This window comes from Piliocolobus tephrosceles, chromosome 4 (assembly GCF_002776525.5).
Source record: "Piliocolobus tephrosceles isolate RC106 chromosome 4, ASM277652v3, whole genome shotgun sequence".
NCBI lineage: Eukaryota > Metazoa > Chordata > Mammalia > Primates > Cercopithecidae > Piliocolobus > Piliocolobus tephrosceles.
In genome coordinates, this window is record NC_045437.1 from 54783411 (window position 1) to 54804536 (window position 21126).

Genomic DNA, 21126 nt, shown 5'->3' on the forward strand with positions numbered 1-21126 from the left:
TTTTCCTTTACTTCTGTTAATGTGGAATACAGAATAAACTAAATATTACCAATTAGTCTATTTATAATTATATAGCTATATATTAAAAACTTAAATTCATTGGTAAAGTTTTAACAGCAAATATAGACTAGAGATTTTAACTTTTAAATTTAACCTAACGTGTAACATATTACAAAATTATATTTTGTCAGGAAATACATCAAAGAGTCTCATTTAGGTTGTGGAACAGACTGTATTAGATCATAACTAACAGTCATGTAGGATAGATATGTGACCCCATTTTACAGATTAAAAATAAAAAAGGAAGGCTCTAGCTTTGAGTTTAGTTGATTTGCCATGGGTTACATATGTGATGGAGCTGAGTCTTCAGCCAGTTTCTGTTTATGTATCTATGATAGTACCATGAATTTCAGGTATATCAAACATTAAGACAATTCAAAAAGCTTCTTTCAGTAGACTGTCATTTTATATTAAAAATTCCAAACAATTGCTTTTTGAGAAGACAGCTATTTTAAAAAATCATTTAATCCATTCTCTCTAAATACAGAAATATATCTTACTTTAAAATCGTTTCTTTGTCATTAAAAGAATAAGCAACCCTAATTAATGTTTATGTCTATTTGTAGCCTCAGTTGTTCTCAAGGAATGGTGGTGACAGACATTTGGAAATACAAGGGGACATTTTTTGATATAATAAAGGGGGGGACTTACTTCTGGTTAGATATGCTAAATGTTCAGCAGTGTTGATTTAGTTTTATAGCAAGCAGTGTTGGGTTAGAACTGACTAACAGGTGTCCTTTTAGGAAATACTTTAGAGGTTACTTATTTAGCAACCTTTTTGAAATAAAACAAGGAATTAAGGAGAAAATGACTCACAGGTAGTTAAAATCTTAACTCAAGCTTATTGGATGAACCTCTCTTGTTGGATCATGTCTCAGACAAGGTATTTAAGTAGCAATATTCATATCAAAACAATGCTATAGTTTCTAAATCTACAAATACAAATTACTTGACATAGTAAATAGTAAGTTATATCACGTGGTAATCAGTTTTATAAATAGCCATTTAGAGAATAAAAAATCTATTTTACAATTTTAGACTTACATACAGATTTTGTTACTAGTACTTAATATTTTAAATATCATCCAAACAGGAAATATTGTTCAGAAATACCAGACTCCATTAATGTAATGACAATTCAATTTAGAAAAAAATTTTTATCTGATTGAGAGATTTTCTCTTGAGGGTTAAAAAAATCACTATTGCTTCAGCTATGTCTTATCTCCTCAAAGCTCTGCTGCTTGTGTTTCCAACAAAATCAGTGCTCATTTGAAAGGAAGTCGTATTATCAGATTCACCTTGAAAAACCTCCTATATGGCCACCAGTTGTTTGTATAATCTCTTTTAAAAGTGAATATTAATGTATCCTTTATGTGTGAATTTTTAGGACTCTAAGGAACGCAGAAGAAAATAACTTGAAAGTGTAAGTTTCACAGTGAACTCAGAGTTTCTTCAAGTCATTGAAATTCTCTCTCTTAAATTATCTTTGGAATATTTTTAGAAATTACCCTATGGCTTTTCATCTTCTCAGGCCAGAAAAAAGTAACAAAAGAATACACAGTACCTGTGGCAGGTATTATTGTTTTCTCTCTTTGCTATTAGAAAAAAAGGATATTTATGTGTAGTATTGAAGAAAAAATTAATAGAACAAAATGAAATATTTTTAGATTTACATTATAAAATCTATAATTTATATATAACCTTGCATTATATCCAGCTACCTATACAATATTTCAATGCATCAGAAATGCATTATATATTTTAAGTGATATTATAATGCAGTAGCACCTTTATTATTAACAAAATAATGGTCTTGTTCACAAAATAGTAGTATCTATTATTTCTCAACAACATCTTGAATTATTACAATATAATCTTAGCAAAGTTAAAACATGTATGTAGAGTAAGATTTTGCCAACAAAAAAACTTCATTGCCAGCACAGTTATGGAGTTTTTCTGCAACACCTTATTTTTGAGTGAATAACATCTGAAGCTGCTTTTGTTAATAACACAGTCCTGATACTGGTAAAGGCAAAGATTTCAACGTTTAAACTGTTCAGTGGTTTGCAAGGTTTCAACTGCAAATTATAAATCTGTAAATATTAAAACATTTCATATTATCCTATTTTAATGAATGTTCTAATAGCTGCTGAAATTTATGAGTATACATCTCATTTAATAGTCACCTGTTTTAAGTCATAATAAATATGTCCTACTTCATGTGCACTGCAACAATGAAAGATGCAGCTACAGTTATTGGATGGTAAATCATGGTAGTAGCTCCACCAGCTGGCAAAAAAGGTCTGACACTTTTAAGCCTATCTTCAGATCATTAACATACTCCTCAAGTCCCCAAAAGAAAGAAGTTAGAACTGCCCCTTCCCTCTTCTCCAGATAGTTGTTACCTTAATTTTTGGAATTTCTTTTCCTCTTCTGGGACTACCTTGATATCCATTTTAAACCACTCCTCTTTTTTTTATAGATTTTTTTGAAGGTAATTTTTTATAGACAAAAGCGAATAAATTTAATGCCTTGATAAACACTTTGTGGTCTCACAAATCCCATGGTCATTTCCCCAGGGTGCTGTTGTTCTCAGCGTATTGGTTAAACTTCAGTTTGTACAATTACTTAGATTTCTTAAATTTGCACTGTAGTTTCCAACCAAATCTGCATCTGCTATACGAAACAAATGGACAATAGCCATGCACTATTAAAGGATCATTATACTATGCCAGAGTTAACTTTATTTCAGTATAAGGCAAACACTGTTCATCTCTTTTATTTGTAACATTTCATTTCTTCTGATTCTTTCTTGGTCATAGTTCAGATATGCAGAAAATAGACAAGTCAGAGAATAAACAAAAGAATCTTTCAAGGTACCTTTGCATTCTGAGTTCACAATTCTATTCTTATGTTCCCAAGTCCTGTCATCTTTTAGAGCAGTGTAATTGTAACCTTGACTTTTTGGATGCACATAGGTATCATCTGGGGAGCTTTAAATAATACTGATGTTTGAGACCCATCTCCAGAGATGCTGAATTAACTGGTCCGGGATATAGTCTGGGCACTGGGACTTAGTCAAGGTCATAAGTATGAAAGAACAGAAACTAGGCCAGGAACTGTGGCTCATGCTTGTAATCCTAGCACTTTGGGAGGCCGAGGCGGGCGGATCACTTGAGGTCAGGAGTTTGAGACCAGCCTGGCCAACATGATGAAACCCCGTTCTACCAGAAATACAAAAATTAGCTGGGCATGGTGGTGGGCACCTGTAATCCCAGCTACTCGGGAGCCTGAGGCAGGAGAATCACTTGAACCTGGCAAGTGGAGGTTGCAGTGAACCAAGATTGTGCTACTGCAGTACAGCCTGGGTGACAAGAGCAAAACTTTTAGAAAAAAAAAAAGAAACTAGTAGCCAGAATTGTTTTGTTTCAAAAAACCAAACCAAACCTTAGCTCTTGTCTTCCCTCACCTCATGCATTTTTTTTTTTTCCATCTGCCAATGTGAGTTGAAGACCTTGGAATTTTCCAAGATAAGATGAAAAGTTATGTTTCATAATAATGGTCTTATTTTGTAGTTGGTCTATTTTCGGAAGCAAAATTCCTGAAATTTTAGATTAAGATTATGAATGCTGACAGTTGTCTCTCTTGGAAGTTCTTTACCTCCTTATTAGTATTATCAAACTAAATGCTCATTTGATTGATTTGAAATTAATCTGAGAAATTCACATTTTACTTACTCTAAAAAAAAAGATGATTGCCAACTGTAATTTCCTAGAAGCTGGTTATTTTATGTCATTTTGAAAAATATTTTAACTGCCAATATAATTATACTTCACACACATAAAAAAATCAGAACAAAAATTCCTTCCGAATTTAAGGATTTTTTTGGTTCTAAAATAAATTTGTAAGATTTACATGTATTCAAAATAACGGCTCAGGCCATTATTTTGTAGTAGGGTTTTGGTCAGTAATGTGAGTTATATTAGATAATTATCCAATCCTTAACTTACATGAAGAATAGCAAACTGTTTGTAATGTGTTCCTTCTTGCATCTGTCATAACAGGTGCTATGAGTGTGGTTGATTGGAAGTGACCCAGCCTTAAAGATAAATCCTAGCTTTCAAATCATTTAGATATGAACATTGTGGAAAATTTCACTAAGAAATTGCTTAGACTATAGTCTGCATCTCTTTATTCCATCTTTAATTAATACATTTTAAATATACTTTATTTACTGGGTTTATTTATTTATTTATTTACTCCATTATTTTTCTCTTATATCAATGTTGGGGTTATTATGGTATTTCCTGATAAAGTTATGCCCAGAGACCAAGAAATACCCCTATGGATAGTTATCTTTCCCAGTGGAGAGGCACTCCTGAGGATCAAGAAGCCAAAACTAAGTAGAAACCATTTATCAGGAAAGAGGATAAGACATAGAGTGCCATATATGGACACTTCTGTGCAGTGCAGAAATCCAGAGGGCATCCTTCATATACAACTATGCCAAAGGTGCTTGCTGGAGTTGGACAGTATGTGATCCCTGATTTCAAAGCTCTCATTGCTTTTCTAAATTAGAAGAGTGCTGGAGTGCATAAACTCAGGTGGATAATTCTCTATGATGAGGTGGGCTACAAGCCCTTTAGGGGGCTATAAGTTAAGTTTATAAGTTATACATTGCAAATTGCATTATCTAGATTCTGATGAATGGATCACTAGCCAAATGAGAAACAAAACACTGATTTTATTAATATAGGCAATCCCTTGTAATCCCCCAAATGCAAGGCTTATTGGTAAACTGGCTTGAAGAAGGAGGGGCTTCTTGTTCTCTTCTCTACTTTACATTTTGGGATCCATATACATAAAGACGCAGAACTAAGCCTACAGACTGGAAGTCTCAGTTCATTTATTCAAACAACTCAGCTGCATAGATGAAGTAGAACTCAGAAATGTATGACAGGTTACTATTATTTAACCTGTTACAAGCAGAAGAGAATGAGAACAGTGAATTGACTAAAAGAGGCCTTTCCTGGGTTCAGAAAGTGAAGGGCAACCACTGTGCTACAGTACAGGAAGAAGAAGTGAAAGGGAAAAGAATAGGCAATTCCACTCCAAAGCACTGACTCTGAACACGCAGACCACTACTAATAACACAAGCCCCAACCTTTCAGAATAGCCACTATTCTTCACAGGTGAAGGGTTCTGTACACCATCATTGTGTAAGTATGTTTTTCTTCTTTTTTCTAGCAGTTCCTGAGATAGATATGTTGAAATCTCCAAGTGTGATAGTGGATATATATCTATTTCTTGTTTTAATTTTGTCAACTTTTGTTTTATATATTTTGAAACTTTAAGTTGCATACAAATTTATGGTTTTATGTTTTCCTATGGAATTGCCTCTTTTATTACCATGAAATGTTCCTTTTCTCCAGTAATTCCTGTTCACTTAAAAGTCTAATTTTTTATATTAACCTAGCCATAGCTGCTTTGATTACTGTTTACACATATATAATTTTATATACTTCCAACCTTTCGGTGCCTTTATATTTAAATGTCGTCTCTTATAAACAACATATAATTGGTCTTGCTTTTCTTAACCCATCTGCCAATCTATTTTAGTATGAATTTTTAATGTTTACATTTTTTATTTGTTGTATCTGATCTTTATTCTTTTGTATTTCTTTTATTGCTTTCTTATGGATCAACCAAATATTTTATATTATTCCATTCTGTATTAGCTGTTTGTTTTTGATAAATGTTTTATTTTAGAATAATTTTATATTTACAGAAAAGTTACAAAGACAGTAGAAAGTTCCTGTATACTTCACATTCAAGTTCCCTTATTACATTAATATAGTAGTTAACAACTAGTTAGCCAATATTAATACATTACTGTTAGAGTTATTATACATTCCCCATGAGTCAACTGGGATTATGGGTTTTTGGGAGGAAGTCCAGAGAGGGTAGTGTCCTTATTAGCTTTTTATACATTTATTCATTTTCCTAGAGTAGTTTACTCCAGTGAGTAACTATGTAACTTTTATTTATGACTGTATACTCTAAATTAGTATTTTTGTCACAATGTAAGAACTTTAAACATTTTAACTCCATTTACCACTTTCACCATTTTTGCAGTAACTGTCATATATTTCATTTTCTGTGTTTAAACTCACCAGATATTACTGTTATAAACAAGTAACATTTATTCATATTTACCCACATAATTATCCTTTCTGGTGTTCTTCCTTGCTGAAGTTCTGTGCTTCCAGCTAGGATTCTTTTCTTTTGCCCTAAGGAGCTACCTTTAGTTTTTCTTGTAGGGTAGGACTACTGGATACCTGAAAAGTTTTTATTTTACCTTCATTTTTGAAGGATATTTTTGCTGGATAAAGAATTATTGGTTAGCAGTAATCATTAAATAGCATCTTTAATGTTCCATGAGCACATCAAAGATATTATTCCACTGTCTGGTCCTGTGGTGTTTCTGTTTAAGTCAGTTATCCTTGCTTCTTGGAAGGTAACTTTTTTTTTTCTAGATGTTTTTAAGATTTTTTTTTCTTTATATTTGGGTTTCAGCAGTTTGCTCTGTATGATGTCTCTAGATATGGTTTTCTTTCTATTTAGCCTAATTAGGCTATGCTGAGATTTATCAATATGTACTGATGTCTGTCTTCAGTTTTGGAAAATTCTTGACAATTGGCTCTTCAGATATATTTTTCTATTCCCTTCTTGCCCCTTGAGGGTCTCCAGTTACACATATTCAACAGATTATATCTCACACAGTCTGCTGTTAAATCCATATAATGCATTCTTAATTCAGCTATTGCACTTTGTACTCCCAGACTATTTTATTCTTTTTTTATAGTTTCTATTTTCTATTGGCTGTTTTTACCTTTTTATCTATTCTTTTAATCTATTTTCATTAATATTTTTTTCCTAATGGATATTTTGAAGTCTGCTAACTCCAACATCTAGATTAATGAGGAGATGTGTTTCTATTTTGTACTTTCTTTTTTGATTATTGGTCACATTTTCCTAACTCTTTTTTTTTGTTGAATGAAAGATCCATGGAGATTGAAGTTAATATTTCCCTTCAGAGAGGACTGGACCATTCTTTTGTCAGGCAGGTAGAGTGAGAGGCTCATCCCCTCAATCTAATAAATAAGCAGGATTGGGTTTGAAGTTAGGTTGCACTTTCATTATACTCAATCTAATTTCAAATGTCTTAAGGACACATGACCTATACTGTGTTTACTGCTGCCTTATTCCTTTAATGGGACTTTATTCCAAAGCACTATGGAGTTCACAATGGGACTGCAGAAAATTTTTAGTGTTTAGAGTGTTGTTTTTCAGGTCTGGACTCCCTACTAGAGCATGGTTCTCTGCATTTTTTGTTTAACAGTTTATAAGGTCCCTAGCTCTTCTAATCTGAAAGCTGTGCCTTTCAGAGGTTGTGGATGTTGCTCTTTAGCCATCCATCCTATATAGATTTAAAACATGAGATATATCTTAAGGAGGATTCTTACTATGTATCTGTTATAGTATATACCCTCCCTGTAGGATAACCTGATTCCTAAACTCTGAGACTACAAGAAATTTCATTCTTTTTTTTAGCCAACTTTTTTAGCCTTTTTTACTCCCAAAGCTCTTAGCAAATGTCTCATGTAGAAAATTGGCTATATGTTTGGACTCCTCTTTGATAACCATAGAGACTGACATGTCTCTATGGTTATAAAAACTTCTGCTGATTTCTATTCCGCCTCATAAAGTCCTCTGCCCATGGCTAGATTAATCCTCAGACTCGGAGAATACTCCCAGGAAAGCAAAGAGCTGGCAATATTAGCTTTCCTAGGGGGCTCTGACCATATTGGAGTTTTAATTCACCTAGTCTTCAATTCCATCTCTCTCAAATTTATTTTTAAATACGATTTTTATAATTTATAATTTCCCCCCCTTATTGCCACTGAGAGTGATAGCTTGCCACCACTTACTATATCGTACTCAGAAGCAGAAATTCCCACTCCAGTTGTTGCCAGAAATAATATACTTGACTTGTATATGTCCCTGCTCTTTCTCAGGGTTCTGTGGTTGTTTTCTCATTGTTGTACTCAGAATCGGGTCACATTCATCCCTCTAATCTGGCCTTCTGATCTGCCATTTCCATCTTTGTAGCTGCTGATCAAATGAGATTTCTACTCTTTTAGTGTTGAAGCAGAAATGGACAGCCCTGAGCTCCCTTTTGCTACTGTGTCTCAAATGTTGTATAGATGAGATCTGCTATAACTTTTCATAACATTTTTGATCACTTGGGATAAAAGGTATGACACAACATCAAGAATAACCTGTAGCTATTGCACAGACTTGGATTAATCCTGAGGATACCTTTGTACTACTTGCTCACCTCTGTATCCCAGGAGTGAGTATCCACCATCATCCCCAAGAGTACCCTACGCTTCATGATTGTAGAATAGGATAAACCTACACCTACCATGAGGTCTCGCAGAAATGGAGTAGGTTTTCCATCATCTCACTTAAGGCCTACATCCTCAATCTTCATATTCTATATCAGACTGACCACAATTTCCCAGAATGATTCACAATGAGTACATATATTGCCCATGGCCCCAACAAGGTAGTCACACAGTGATCAAACTTTAGAACACCTGAACATTTCTGAAATATTTTAAAAAATTAAATGACACCATTTATTGATATCAACAGTCCATTTTGAGTTAAAAGTGATGCTGAGCTCCTTCACTTCCTTTCTGCCCCTTCTAAAAGGTTTAAAAAATCTAGTATCAGTCATCTTATTATATCTTTGAACACTTTCACTTGGTGTCATTTATTCTGCAGGGTAGTTAGGTAAAGCACTATTTTGGGACACATTATTAAAATTGTGAGCTCTGGGCCAAGATCAGGACTATGTGGCCACCACCCTTTCACACTAGGAGAATTTATTTATTGTGCTAACTTTAGAAGTTTTGTGGTTACTGGTTGAATTTTTAACGCACAAGCATACATGTGTACTTTTATAAATGCAAGTATTTTTAAATGAAGGCATCATATCCCACCAACATCCAATTTCATATAGAATTAACAAGCAAGTTCTATATATGTGAAATAATGAAAAGAACAAAAATTGTGAGTGTATGTGAAAAGGAAGAGTTGGAGGGAAAGAGGAAAGTAAAGGGAGAGGGAAGGAGGTAAAGGAAGAGGGAGGGAGGAGAGAATGAAACACTGCTCATAATTTTTAAAATAAGTTATGAAGTGGTGATACTTGAACAAAATGTACAATTTGCATTATAAGTGATTTGGGTCATAAACTTAATATAGAAGCAAAAGGCTTCTGAAATTCTAAACTCATAAGTAAACTGTATAACAAAAATAGAACCTGATTCTGCCAAACTAAAAAGAAGTTCAGAATTTGCAGGCCTTTTCAAAAAATTATCTTGTGAACAAAACTGTTGTGGTTTCAGAGGAAATGTAAAGGTTAATGTACCGTTCTGCTCCCAGGCAGTCCCAGGTCTACAGCATATTTTAAATTTTCTCTGACTTACCTCCAACTTTCTGAGAAGGTAGATTTCTGGGTTATATTCACACTCATGCTGTGTGAGCATGTACTGTTTTGTTTTCTATTAGAGATAATCATTCTTTTCCATGTGGAGTTCTTTGATTTATACTGAGCATATTTAAACTTGCAGCACCAATCTAACACCTTCAGACAAACTAATGACCAAATAAAATAATTCCCCAGGCGGTCATGAAAAATGGATGGATTGTCATAAATATATATCAGACACTGGCATTTCAGCTGCATGTTTTTCTTACAGTGAGTAAAATTAAGACATGGAATTTTTAATTTTTGTTAAAAATTTCTTTGACTTGAGTATGTTTAGAAAATAAATTTAACAATGTAGAACTCTTTGCAAAAATATTTCAGTGAAACCTCTTTGCTACTTTGCTTTGTGTATGTATGTGGGCATACATATACATGTAATTATATATATGAATGATTGGTTTCTCAGGGAATAAACTAACATAGCATAGATGGAAACCATATCAGTTGGCTACTGTTCAAATAAACTCAGGATTAAATGCCTGGAAATGGTAGGTATTTCAGGGAGAGGATTTACAATTGAAAGAGTCATCAGTGCAACTAGCATCTGATGAGAGATTAATAAGTGCCAGCTCACATTTATCTAGATTATTTCCATTCCTTTTCGTATTACCCATTTTATGTATTAATACATGAAATATGTATTTGTAAGAAGAAAAAAATTTAAAACATGTCTGCTTACTTGTTAATTATCTAAGACACTTCATAGGGCGAAAAGGACAAGTATTAGCTAGTTTTATACCTGAGTTCAAGATTTTATACAAGCCTCTTTGGTCGGAAAATCTATAAATGTTTGTCTTTGCAATTTTGTGTGTGTGTGAAAAAAATCCCACTAATTTTGTGGAGCCAAAGGCTTTTATGGGAATGTCCATTTTTTTCCCCATAAGATCCCCCTTTACACCTTACTTCCACCTACCAACCATGAAAAGCTAAGCCGAGAAGTAAATTTCTTAGGGAACCTATTAATGTTGTGTAGATGGCGTCTCATACGAAATAGTGTGGTATAACTTGAAATCATAGATGCTAATTTTCCAATACAACCCTGATTTTGTACAATTGTTATTTTTAATCAAGATGATTCAACCAGTATGTGATTGTGTGGTATATTAAAAAAAATTAGAAATAAAGAATAAAAAATTCTACAAGTCATGAAAGGGAAATTTATAGCCTTTAGTAATTTAAAGGAAGTAAAAAGGATGCAAATTGACTTAGAAAGTCACCTTAATATGGTATAAAAATAACAAAACAAATCCAAAGACAGTAACAGAAAGGATTTAGAAAAGAACAGAAATGAATGTATAAAAACAAAGATACAATAGTCAATTCTCAAATTTGGTAATTTAAATGGAATAATAAAATTGACTAATACTCAGCAATATCACAGAAAAATATGAGTAATCAGAACTCAAAGAGCATAACTAGACATACAAGAGAGATTAAAATATTAAAATATTATAAACAAAAGCCAACAAATTTGAAACAAAAAAATTATCAGCAAAAAGATATATAAACTGACTTAGGAAGAAACTGACAAAACACAGTATAAAAAATAAATACAGTTTTACTCATAAATAAGTAAAATTCTGAAACAAAATATTAGCAAACCAAATCTAGCAGTGTTCTAATGTCCTAACATTAGAACATCAATTACAATCTATTAATATGATTCAGTGCATTAACAAATTGAGGAAGTAAAGCCATATGATCATTTCAGGAAATGCTGAAAAACCATTCACAAAATTAAACTCCACTCAAGAAAAACTACAGGTATTAGAAATTAGGAACAGATGAGAACATTCTTAAAACCTGATGAAGGGTACCTACCAAAAATGCAGAGCAACAATTATACTTATTTGTAAATATTAAAAGTATTCCTTTTAAGATCAGGGATGCTATGATCACTTTTTCCATTCAAAATCAAATAGAAGTCTTAGCTCAGAAAGTCTGGCAAGTACAAAGAGAAAAAAGTATATGCATTAAATCGAAAGATATAAAATGGTCCTTATTTAAGATAATATTGTCTTCACTGAAAGCCACAAAAACCTTATAATTAGACTTAATAAAGTAATTTCATAAGGTTGTTAAATATGATATCAACATACCAATATCAATATATTTCTAGACAACAATAAGAAACCATATAAAAATCTCAGCAAGATTGTATAATATTCAGAAAAGTAAGCTATTACATGAAAAAAGACAGATGTTGAACACTTTGTAACAAAACATAATGGGAGGATTCTAGATAAAGACCTAAAAAGTAAAACTATAAAATAAATATTTAAAAACTCTAAGCGAGGCCAGGCATGGTGGCTCATGCCTGTAATCCTAGGACTTTGGGAGGCCGAGGGAGGAGGATTGCTTGAGCTAGGAGTTCAAGACCAGCCTAGGCAACATAGTGAGACCCTGTGTCTACAAAAAAATACGAAATGAACCAGGCATGGTGGCGTGCTCCTGTAGTTCCAGCTACTTGGGAGTCTGAGGTGGGAGAATTGCTTGAACTGGAAGGTTGAGGCTGCAGTGAGCTGTGATCATACCACTGCACTCCAGCCTGGGTAACAGGGTAAGACCTTGTCTCAAAAAGAAAAGAAAATCAAAGTGAAAACCTTTGTCGTCTGGGAATAGGAAAGAACCTAAATAAAAATTTAAGACACAAAGTGAAAAACATTTAATTATATCAAAGTTAAGAATTCCTTACAATGAAAGATACCATGGACAAACAATATGTAGATGATAAAAATGGCAGAAGAAATTTGTAATGTCTAAAGTAGATAAAAGATTAATATCTAGAATATAAAAGAAATTTTATAAAACTAATAAGGGTAGAAACCCCCTTAGCAAAATGAGCAAATTAATTACAAAAGAGGCATCTGAAAGGCTAAGAAGTATTTAAAATGACATTAAACTATTACCAGATGAATGCAAATTAAAATGAGTTTCTAATTCTCATTCCCCACCAACATTTTCCATAGTGCTAATTTTTCCCAACCTTACACACTGGTAGTAGGTGTCTAGGCTAGTCATATGGGAGAACTGTTGGCAATATTTAGTCAAGCATACTCATATACTATGACCCAGATATTCTGCTTTGGAGTCTATATACCAAAGAGATATTTACAGTCCACACTAGGATATTCATTAGAGTGTTATCTATTGTGACAGAGAGTTGGAAGTATTCTAGATAGTGAATAGATAAAATATGGCAAATGCACACCTTAGTAGAGCATTAATTAGAAATCACAGATTAGAGGTACACATAGCCACTTGGATGGATCTAAAGGCTAGTGCTAGGTGAAAGAAACAATGCAATGTATAAAATCATTTTCATAAATTAAAAATATATGCGCAGAAACAATATACATTCTATAAGCACACAAAATAACACACATTAAGTAAACCCAATGTAATAGTTGGCTATGGGATGAGAGTGAAGTAGAAAGAAGGATATGGGGATAAAAAGAAAACAAATGAGTATGTGGAACAGTGATGATGGTATGCCATAAATTAAGTGTGACTGGGACAATTTTTCTGCACTGAAGTTTCAAAAAAGGAGAGAAGAGGACAACATAGCAAGTACATGGGAATAAATCTAGCCAAAAGATGTGCAAGATATTTATAAAAACATTATAAAACTTTACTATAGGACATCAAAGGAGATCTAAACAAATGAAGAGATAAACCACATTGATAGAAGAATTTTTACTGTAATCAATACTCCCCAAATTGATTTATACATTTACTAGGACCCCATTTCCCAAGTAGAAGATAGTTTTTCATGCAACTTGACAAGATGATTTAAAAATTTGTATGGAAGGGCAAAGGGCCAAAAAATGGCCAAGACACTCTTGCAGCAAAACAAATTGGAAGAAGGGATATCAAAACTTATTAAGTTTTTAGTAACTGAAACAGTATGGTATTGTTATAGGAATAAAAAATTATACCAATGGACTCAAAGACATCAAAACAGACCCACATGTGGAAATTAAAGTATGACATATTAGTACTGTAAATCAGTGAGGAAATGATACATTATTTTCAACAAATAGTGGTAGAAAAAAAATCCAAAGAAACTGGGTCTCTAACTACAACAAAGAAAGTAAATCAATAAAAAAAAATCAGCACAAATCAGTTTCAAAGATCTTTAAAACTATTTGAAAAATACATAGGAAAATATCTTATGACCTTGGGGAAAGAGAAGAAATTCTTAAGCAAGTACACACCAGAAAGATGGTGAAGAAATTGAAGAACTACAATTCATTAAAATATATCAAAGTAAAAAGAACCCACAAACTGGGAGACAATAGCTGCCATTCATATAATTAACAGAAAAAAAGTCACTAGAAAATATTTTAACACTTTCAAACAACAACAACAAAAAATACAACCAACAGAAAATCGTAAAGATCAGTACACCTACAAAGCTATGTTCAACCCCCATCAATAATCACAGTAATGGAAATTAAAACCCCAATGAGATATCATTTTATACCTATCAAATTAGTAAAATTTAAAAGACTGAAAATATCAAATGTGGTAGACAAAGCTGGTGATAAATCATCACAACCATTTAGGAAAATGGTTTTGGTTAGGTTATGAAGTTAAAGACATGCTTTTCCTATGACCCAGCCAGTTTCTACCTGGCATTTATTCTAGAGTAACTCTTACGCTCCAGGAGACATCACAAGAGTGTTTATAGCAACATTCTTTATAATAAAAATTGGACCACTCAATTGTTCATCAACAAGAGAACAGATAAGTTGGGTTGGGGTATTTTCATATAATTAACTACAGTGTAGAAGTAAAAAGAATGTGGCCACAGTTACTGAAATGGATGAATTTCATATTGAATGACAAAGCAAAGCAGAATATATACATTGCTACCATTATAAAAGTTAAAAGACAAGCAAAATTAAATAATATGATTAAATATACATATGTATACTTATACAAAGAAATAATACAAAATTCAGGGGAATCAGGGTAAACCAAGTAGAACTACAGAAGGTACTTCAATAATACTGGTAATTGAGGAGTCCAGTTCCTGATTAAAATCCTGTGTGTGATTTTTTTCAGGCCTCAACAGACCATTACAAAGGCTTTATCTGGCAGGATTCCTGGGAAAAAGTCAGATTTGTTGTACAACCAGAGCATTACAATCTCTGAAGGGAGCTGCAGTCAAGTTCAGGCTCCCCTGGCTGCATATACACTTTCACATACTTATATTTGTATTCCCAGCACTTTGTTACTAGTTATAGCTATCTGAGGGCTTGGGCAGAGTTCCTTCTGTTCCTCTACAAAGGTTTTCTTACGGAGGTTGGAGCGGGGGAAACACTTTTCTCCACTCTGACTCAGTGCCCAGTGGTTTCCCACTCCTAGCCTTTCCTCTTTGCCACGCCTCCTGATCTCAGGGTCTGAAAAACTGCTGGAGCCTTTTGTTTGGGACACTCTCCATAGTGAGTGAATCCTTACTTCTGCCCTGCTCTATGTGGCCCTGGACCACTGTGCACTATTGCATGAGATAATTGAACAGGAGGAGTCAGCATTTCCTCTGGTTTTAGATTCTTGCTTATACTATTACAGTAAATGATTAAAGGCTTAACTCTTTCATTTTTGTCTTGATACTTTAATCGGCTACTCCAGACACCTGATAACTCAGCTCTTGCCCAGCTCAGCTGAGCTCCTGGTAGAATATATGTATTTCTTATCTTGGGTGGTGTAATAATGCTATTTTGAACCTTCTCCATGAACACACATTTAAAAAATTAAGTTCTTTGGAACTCCTATGGGGAAGACAAGATGAAATCACAAAGAAGCAACTGCTTAAATTATAGCTTCTGTACTACCTCAGAATACAAGAAGACAATGGAAAGTGTGGAGTTATCCAGAAGGTACTCCATTCTATTAGAACTTTGGGTGTAGCGTAGAAGGTAGAATACAAGGGACTGTTTTAAAGAACACGCTTAAAATGATAAACTTTCTTTTCTTTGGCATGAATCCTTTAAGACTAGTTTTCTTATATTTGATTTCATATTTTGGGGGCTAAATGTGACCTATTTAAAACCTATCTATGGCCGGGAACAGTGGCTCACACCTGTAATCCTTTGGGAGGCCAAGGCGGGTGGATCACCTGAGGTCATTCATTATTCAAGACCAGCCTGGCCAACATGATGAAACTCCTTTTATACTAAAAATACAAAAATTAGCTTGGCATGGTGGCACACGCCTGTAATCCCAGTTACTTGGGAGGCTGAGGCAAGAGAACTGCTTGAATCCAGGAGGCAGAGGTTGTAGTGAGCCGAGATCGCGCTACTACACTCCAGCCTGGGCGACAGAGTCAGACTTTGTCTCAAAAAAAAATAAGTGAATAAAAAATAAACAATAAAATCTATCTATACCAAATCTCTAGATATTAAATTTTTACAGTTACCACTTTATAAAGTAGTATGTCCTTATATAATGTCCTTAAACTTTTTTCTTCATTCGAATCACTGTGTAAAGTTATATTCTTATGTTACTTTCTTTGAGAGTACCAATTTCATGCACCAATTTTTATTTTGCCACAATCATAGGGGCTCTGCTTCCATCTCCTTTTGGTGTAGGTTATTGCTGTACTGATCTTGTTGGTCTTATGCAGAAGTTCTTCCTGTTTCCTGAAGATCACAGTTCCTCATATCTGGACTTTTCTACCAGGTCCCATAATGTCATAGTTGTTAAATAATGAAAACTGCACAGTAGTTCATGCTCTGATAAACTATGGTTTCATAAAAGATGAAATTATATTTATGTCCCTATTGTATGTTCATACAGTAACAAATTCCCAAAGCAGAAAAAGGTATTAGATACTGTATTACCTTTATTCCTTATATTTTTATAGTCCATTTAGTTATAATTTAGAAAGTACTTTCACATTAGCCCATTTATCTTTACTACTATATTAGTTAGGTGGGGAAGACATAATTATTCCTATGTTACGGATCAAAAAATAGATCCTATGACACCTCTGAAGTCATGTTGATACTTAGACCTAAAGCTAGAAAGTGGTATTCCTCAACCACTGCACATCTCTAAGACACCCTGACACCAAGGCTCTGTTACTTTCTATTTGTTCGAAACTTGTGGGACAACTATAAAATATTAAAACTAAATAAACTTAGCTTCTGCTAATGAATGCATTATTAGGAATCTTTATACACAATACTAGTGCCTTTGTTAAATATTGTCACAGGATCCCTAGGGTGACACCTCGCCAGCCAGAAACCTCTGTAGCTGGTGGCATCTTCTGCCTGAGTATTGCTTGTGTTTGCTGGGCTAGTTCTGCCCACTTGGTCTGGCAGGCTGTGCTTGGCTCTTACTACCGGCTCAGATCCCACATCTGCCAAGTGCAAGCCAGGTGCAGAATGGCGAGCGGTGTGTGGTTGAGTGAGCGCGAGGTCCAGCCACTGTGCACAGCCAGGCATGCTGGCTGCTGTGGCGGGGCAGGGAGCTCCAGGTGCTGGCTCTATGTGAGGCTGCGGCTGGATGCGATATACTTCATGTGGCTTCTGCTGTGGGCACCCGAGTCTGGACTAGGGAAACACAGTGGTGCCTGGAAGCTTGGAAACTCCAGGAACTGCAGAACCCCAAGGAGGGTGTCACAGCCCTGGCTCAGGGATTCTCTACATGTGGGCTCCCCAAAGGGCTGCAGCTCTTCTTGTCACCCTCAACGTGGTGAGCAGGGGGCAGGGGGTGTGTTTCAGCCCTTATTGTGTTACAGTTCTTTTAGTCCTGCCACTCAGCAGGTCCTGAGTTCTTGTCCCACATTCAGGAGGAATGAGGTACGCAGACAACTGGAGGGTAAGCAAGGGGGAGAGGAGCTTCATTGAGTGGCAGAACAGATCTCAGGAGACTCACAGTGGGTAGCTCCTATCCGCAGGCAGATTGTCCTGCCGTCTCTACAGCCCTCAGTGGAGAGGAGACTCAGAGTGGGCAGCTCCTAGCTGCAGGCAGCTCGTATTGGCAGGTAGGCTGTCTCACTGTCTGCCTGAGTCTGGCTGAGTCTAGGGTTTCATGGGCTAAAGAGGGGAGGAAGTGTGTACTGACTGGTTCATGGGTGACCATGGGCAGTCCTGGAAAAAGCACCATAAGTTCTCACTCTGGTCCATAGAATTGACAGCCCAGCCCCCAGTCTACAGGTTTGAAGGTGGGGCTTTACCAGGGACCTGTCCCCTTTCTGCCCAGGAGCCTGTCTACCTCCTGCCACCATCAACCTGCCATCCATGGTGCCCACAGTGCCCAAGCTATTCTTGCCAAGGGGTGCCTGCAGGTTGTGCTGAGCTGCCCTCAGCTCCCCTCAGCCTTCCTCCCGTGCTTGTCGCACCCAAAGTTTGGAGTGGGCCAAGGCAGCAGAGGGCTGGCATGTTAGCACTGCCCCGAGAGTGTGAACACCTGGCTGGGTTGTGACAATGCCTGGGCTTGGCCTCAACTTTGCTCTGAAATTGGAGTGGGTGCCGGGAGCATGGAGAGGCCCAGCAGCAGGAGTAGGCGCTTCTGAGCCTTTAGGGGCAAGGAGGCTTCCCCAGTCCCCAAGAGTACGGGGATGTCCAGGTCCGCAGCCATGGCCGGGTGGCTGCAACTTTGCCTGGGTGGGCAGGGCTCCCACCCCGTCAACTGGAAGGGGGCAGGGCTCCCACCTGCTCTGTGGAGTGTGCAGCCCTGGCTGCGCCTCCCCGACTGCAGCTGGCTTCATAGTAGCAGCTGCTCCAGATGGGCCACAGCTGCCATAAATATGACTTTTGTCAAATCTGATGCTTTTGAGACATATTTTCATTATCTATGTACTAAACAGTGAAAGCATGGCAAAATTTTAGTCATGAGTCTTCGAATTTGCTTTTATTGTATCGTCTTCATTTTCTTCCTTTGTACATCTGTAGTTTTCAGCAAGGAGATACTTAGCAAAATCCTTATTTAAAATTGATTAATACAGAAATACATTTCCTCTGATATTTCTGAGACAGGAGGAAGTTACTTTTAAGAAGAGACCTTAGACAAAATTACTAGACATTTCTTTTGGCATTAGATTTCCTTACCTCCAAAAAGATGAAATGCTTTTCTGCAGCTTGGTAGGGGCCATTTTGCAGAGTTGGATTTCTGAAAGCTTTGTTTTATTTTCAAATATTCTTTAGTAAAGAATGTTTTTGTGGCATTGTTCAGTTCTAGAATAAAGCAAAAGAAAATAGGATTTTGAAACTAATTTGAGTAAAATGGCAAGAAAATGACAAGTGAATACTGTAGTAGTTTGATACTATTTGATATAATTCAGACCTCTTTAAGTCAAAGTAGAAGACAAAAGTAGATTCAACTTTTTTTTTTTTTTTTTTTTTTTTTTACTCAAGCAAATACAATTTCCCCAAGTTCACATTTGGTGCAACTCTGACATGCCTACACATAGAACATAAATCTACTGAGTAGCTCCTGTGTCAAGTACTATGGAGTATATAATGATAAATAAGACATCGTCCCTGACCTTAAAACAACTGTAGTCTAAAACAGTGGTCCCTAATCCCTGGGCCACAAATGGGTAGCAGTCCATGGCCTGTTAGGAACTGGGCCACACAGCAGAAGGTGAGCCATGGGCAAGTGAGCATTGCTGCCTGAGCTCTGCCTTCTGTCAGATCAGTGGCAGCATTAGATTCTCACAGGAAGTGAACCCTATTGTGAACTGCACATGCAAGGAATATAGGTTGCACTCCTTATAAGAATCTAACAAATGCACCTGTAATCCCAGCACTTTGGGATGCTGAGGCAGGTAGATCACTTGAGGTCAGGAGTTCAAGACCAGCCTGGCCAACATGGTGGAACCCCATCTCTACTAAAAATACAAAAATTAGCTGGGCGTGGTGGCGGGCACCTGTAGTCCCAGCTACTTGGAAGGCTGAGGCAGGAGAATTGCTGGAACCTGGGAAGTGGAGGTTGCAGTGAGCTGAGATGGCACCATTGCACTCCAGCCTGGGTGAAGAAGTGAGACTACGTCTCAAAAAAAAAAAAAAAAATCTAAAAAATGCACAATAATCTGAGGTGGAAAAGTTTCATCCTGAAACCATTCTCCGCTCAATCATTGGAAAAGCTGTCTTCCACAAAACGGGTCCCTGATGCCAAAAAGGATGAGGACTGGTGGTCCAAAAGAAATACACAGGTAGACAAAAAAGGGGAATAACGTGTTATGAGTGTAGCAATAGAATAGCTAGAGTGTAATCTGGGCTCAGGAGTGACAGTGAAAAAGAAAAACACTTATAGAACTTTAAACTTCATAATCTATTTCAATCTATATGTGATGGGTTTACCACCTGAGTCTATTGCTATATATTTGAGGTAATTTAAAAAATGTGAAAATAACCATTCAGAAGGTTACTAATGAGTTAAAAAGGAAATAGTCATTTGAAGTACACACAGACAAACTGGAGAACACATATGATGGTATTCACTTTAAATGGTAGAAACTCTTTATATCTGAGCCATAGAAAGCAAGGCATGATCTGAGTTGGACTATTTAATGGAGAACAACCTCTTTGGCTGGTGCAGAGCTAGTTACTAACCTGAGAAGTAAACTAGGTTTTCCGTCAACCATCCCCTCTTACTTTCATCCCGCAATGATCACCTGTAGCATTTCCTCAGTTTCCATCCTACTTCACTGCCTTGAGCTTTGGCTCAAGTGATTTGATTAAATTTTCTCAGTTTTTCTTAATCACTGCCTTGGGTTGATTTTTACCTAAGAAATTTAAAGGGAAAACTGATTCACAAAGTTTACAATTAACAACAAAAGGGAAAATGTGAAAAATACACTACTCTAGGCAACTGAAGTTATCTATTAACCCTGCAACTCTAACTCCCTTCCAATCGCACACCCACGAACCAGCATACAAGTTAGAGAAAAGGTATTTTCATGCTCATCATGTATGCTGGGGGTTGATATGACTGTAGTGCATTTAAAAATCCTTCATATGTTTGAAAGTTAAATCATTTCAAGTTAGATATTCTCTCAACGGTTTCTGCAGCAATGCATAGCTGTTTTATTAAAGTCCACTTTTCCCACTGCCCATTTACAGCCCTTTAGTGTAAGATGATTACGGCACTATCACTTGGTTAAAGGGGCTTGTCAGTGTCATTCATATTGATGAAGAAAATGAAAGAAGTTATCAAATAACATATTCATTTACGGTAATATGGTCTTTTTCTTAGGACTTAACTGATAACTAAGATTCAGGGTATTTTCTGAGAGGTTAAAAATCCCCCCAAATAAGTGGTATTGTATTAACTCTTGGGAAAATTGACTCACAACTTTCTAAATGCCCTTGGAAATGAGACCCATGTGGTGTGTCATATGGCAGATAATACAAACGAAGGTGAAGAGTTTGCAACTTACGGATTCTTATTATTCCTTCCCTTCCCTTCCTTTTCCTCTCCTTCTTCCTCCT

At 35.9% G+C, this 21126-nt stretch overlaps 1 protein-coding gene across 1 annotated transcript in view; it reads right to left on the reverse strand.

Annotated features, from left to right (window-relative positions):
* RNF180 (ring finger protein 180) overlaps window positions 1-21126 on the reverse strand; it is a 220856-nt gene that overhangs the window by 13717 nt on the left and 186013 nt on the right. The window contains exon 6 of the mRNA XM_026447831.1: window positions 18742-18867. Within this exon, the coding sequence (XP_026303616.1) occupies window positions 18742-18867 (126 nt within the window). The remainder of the gene's footprint in view (window positions 1-18741; window positions 18868-21126) is intronic.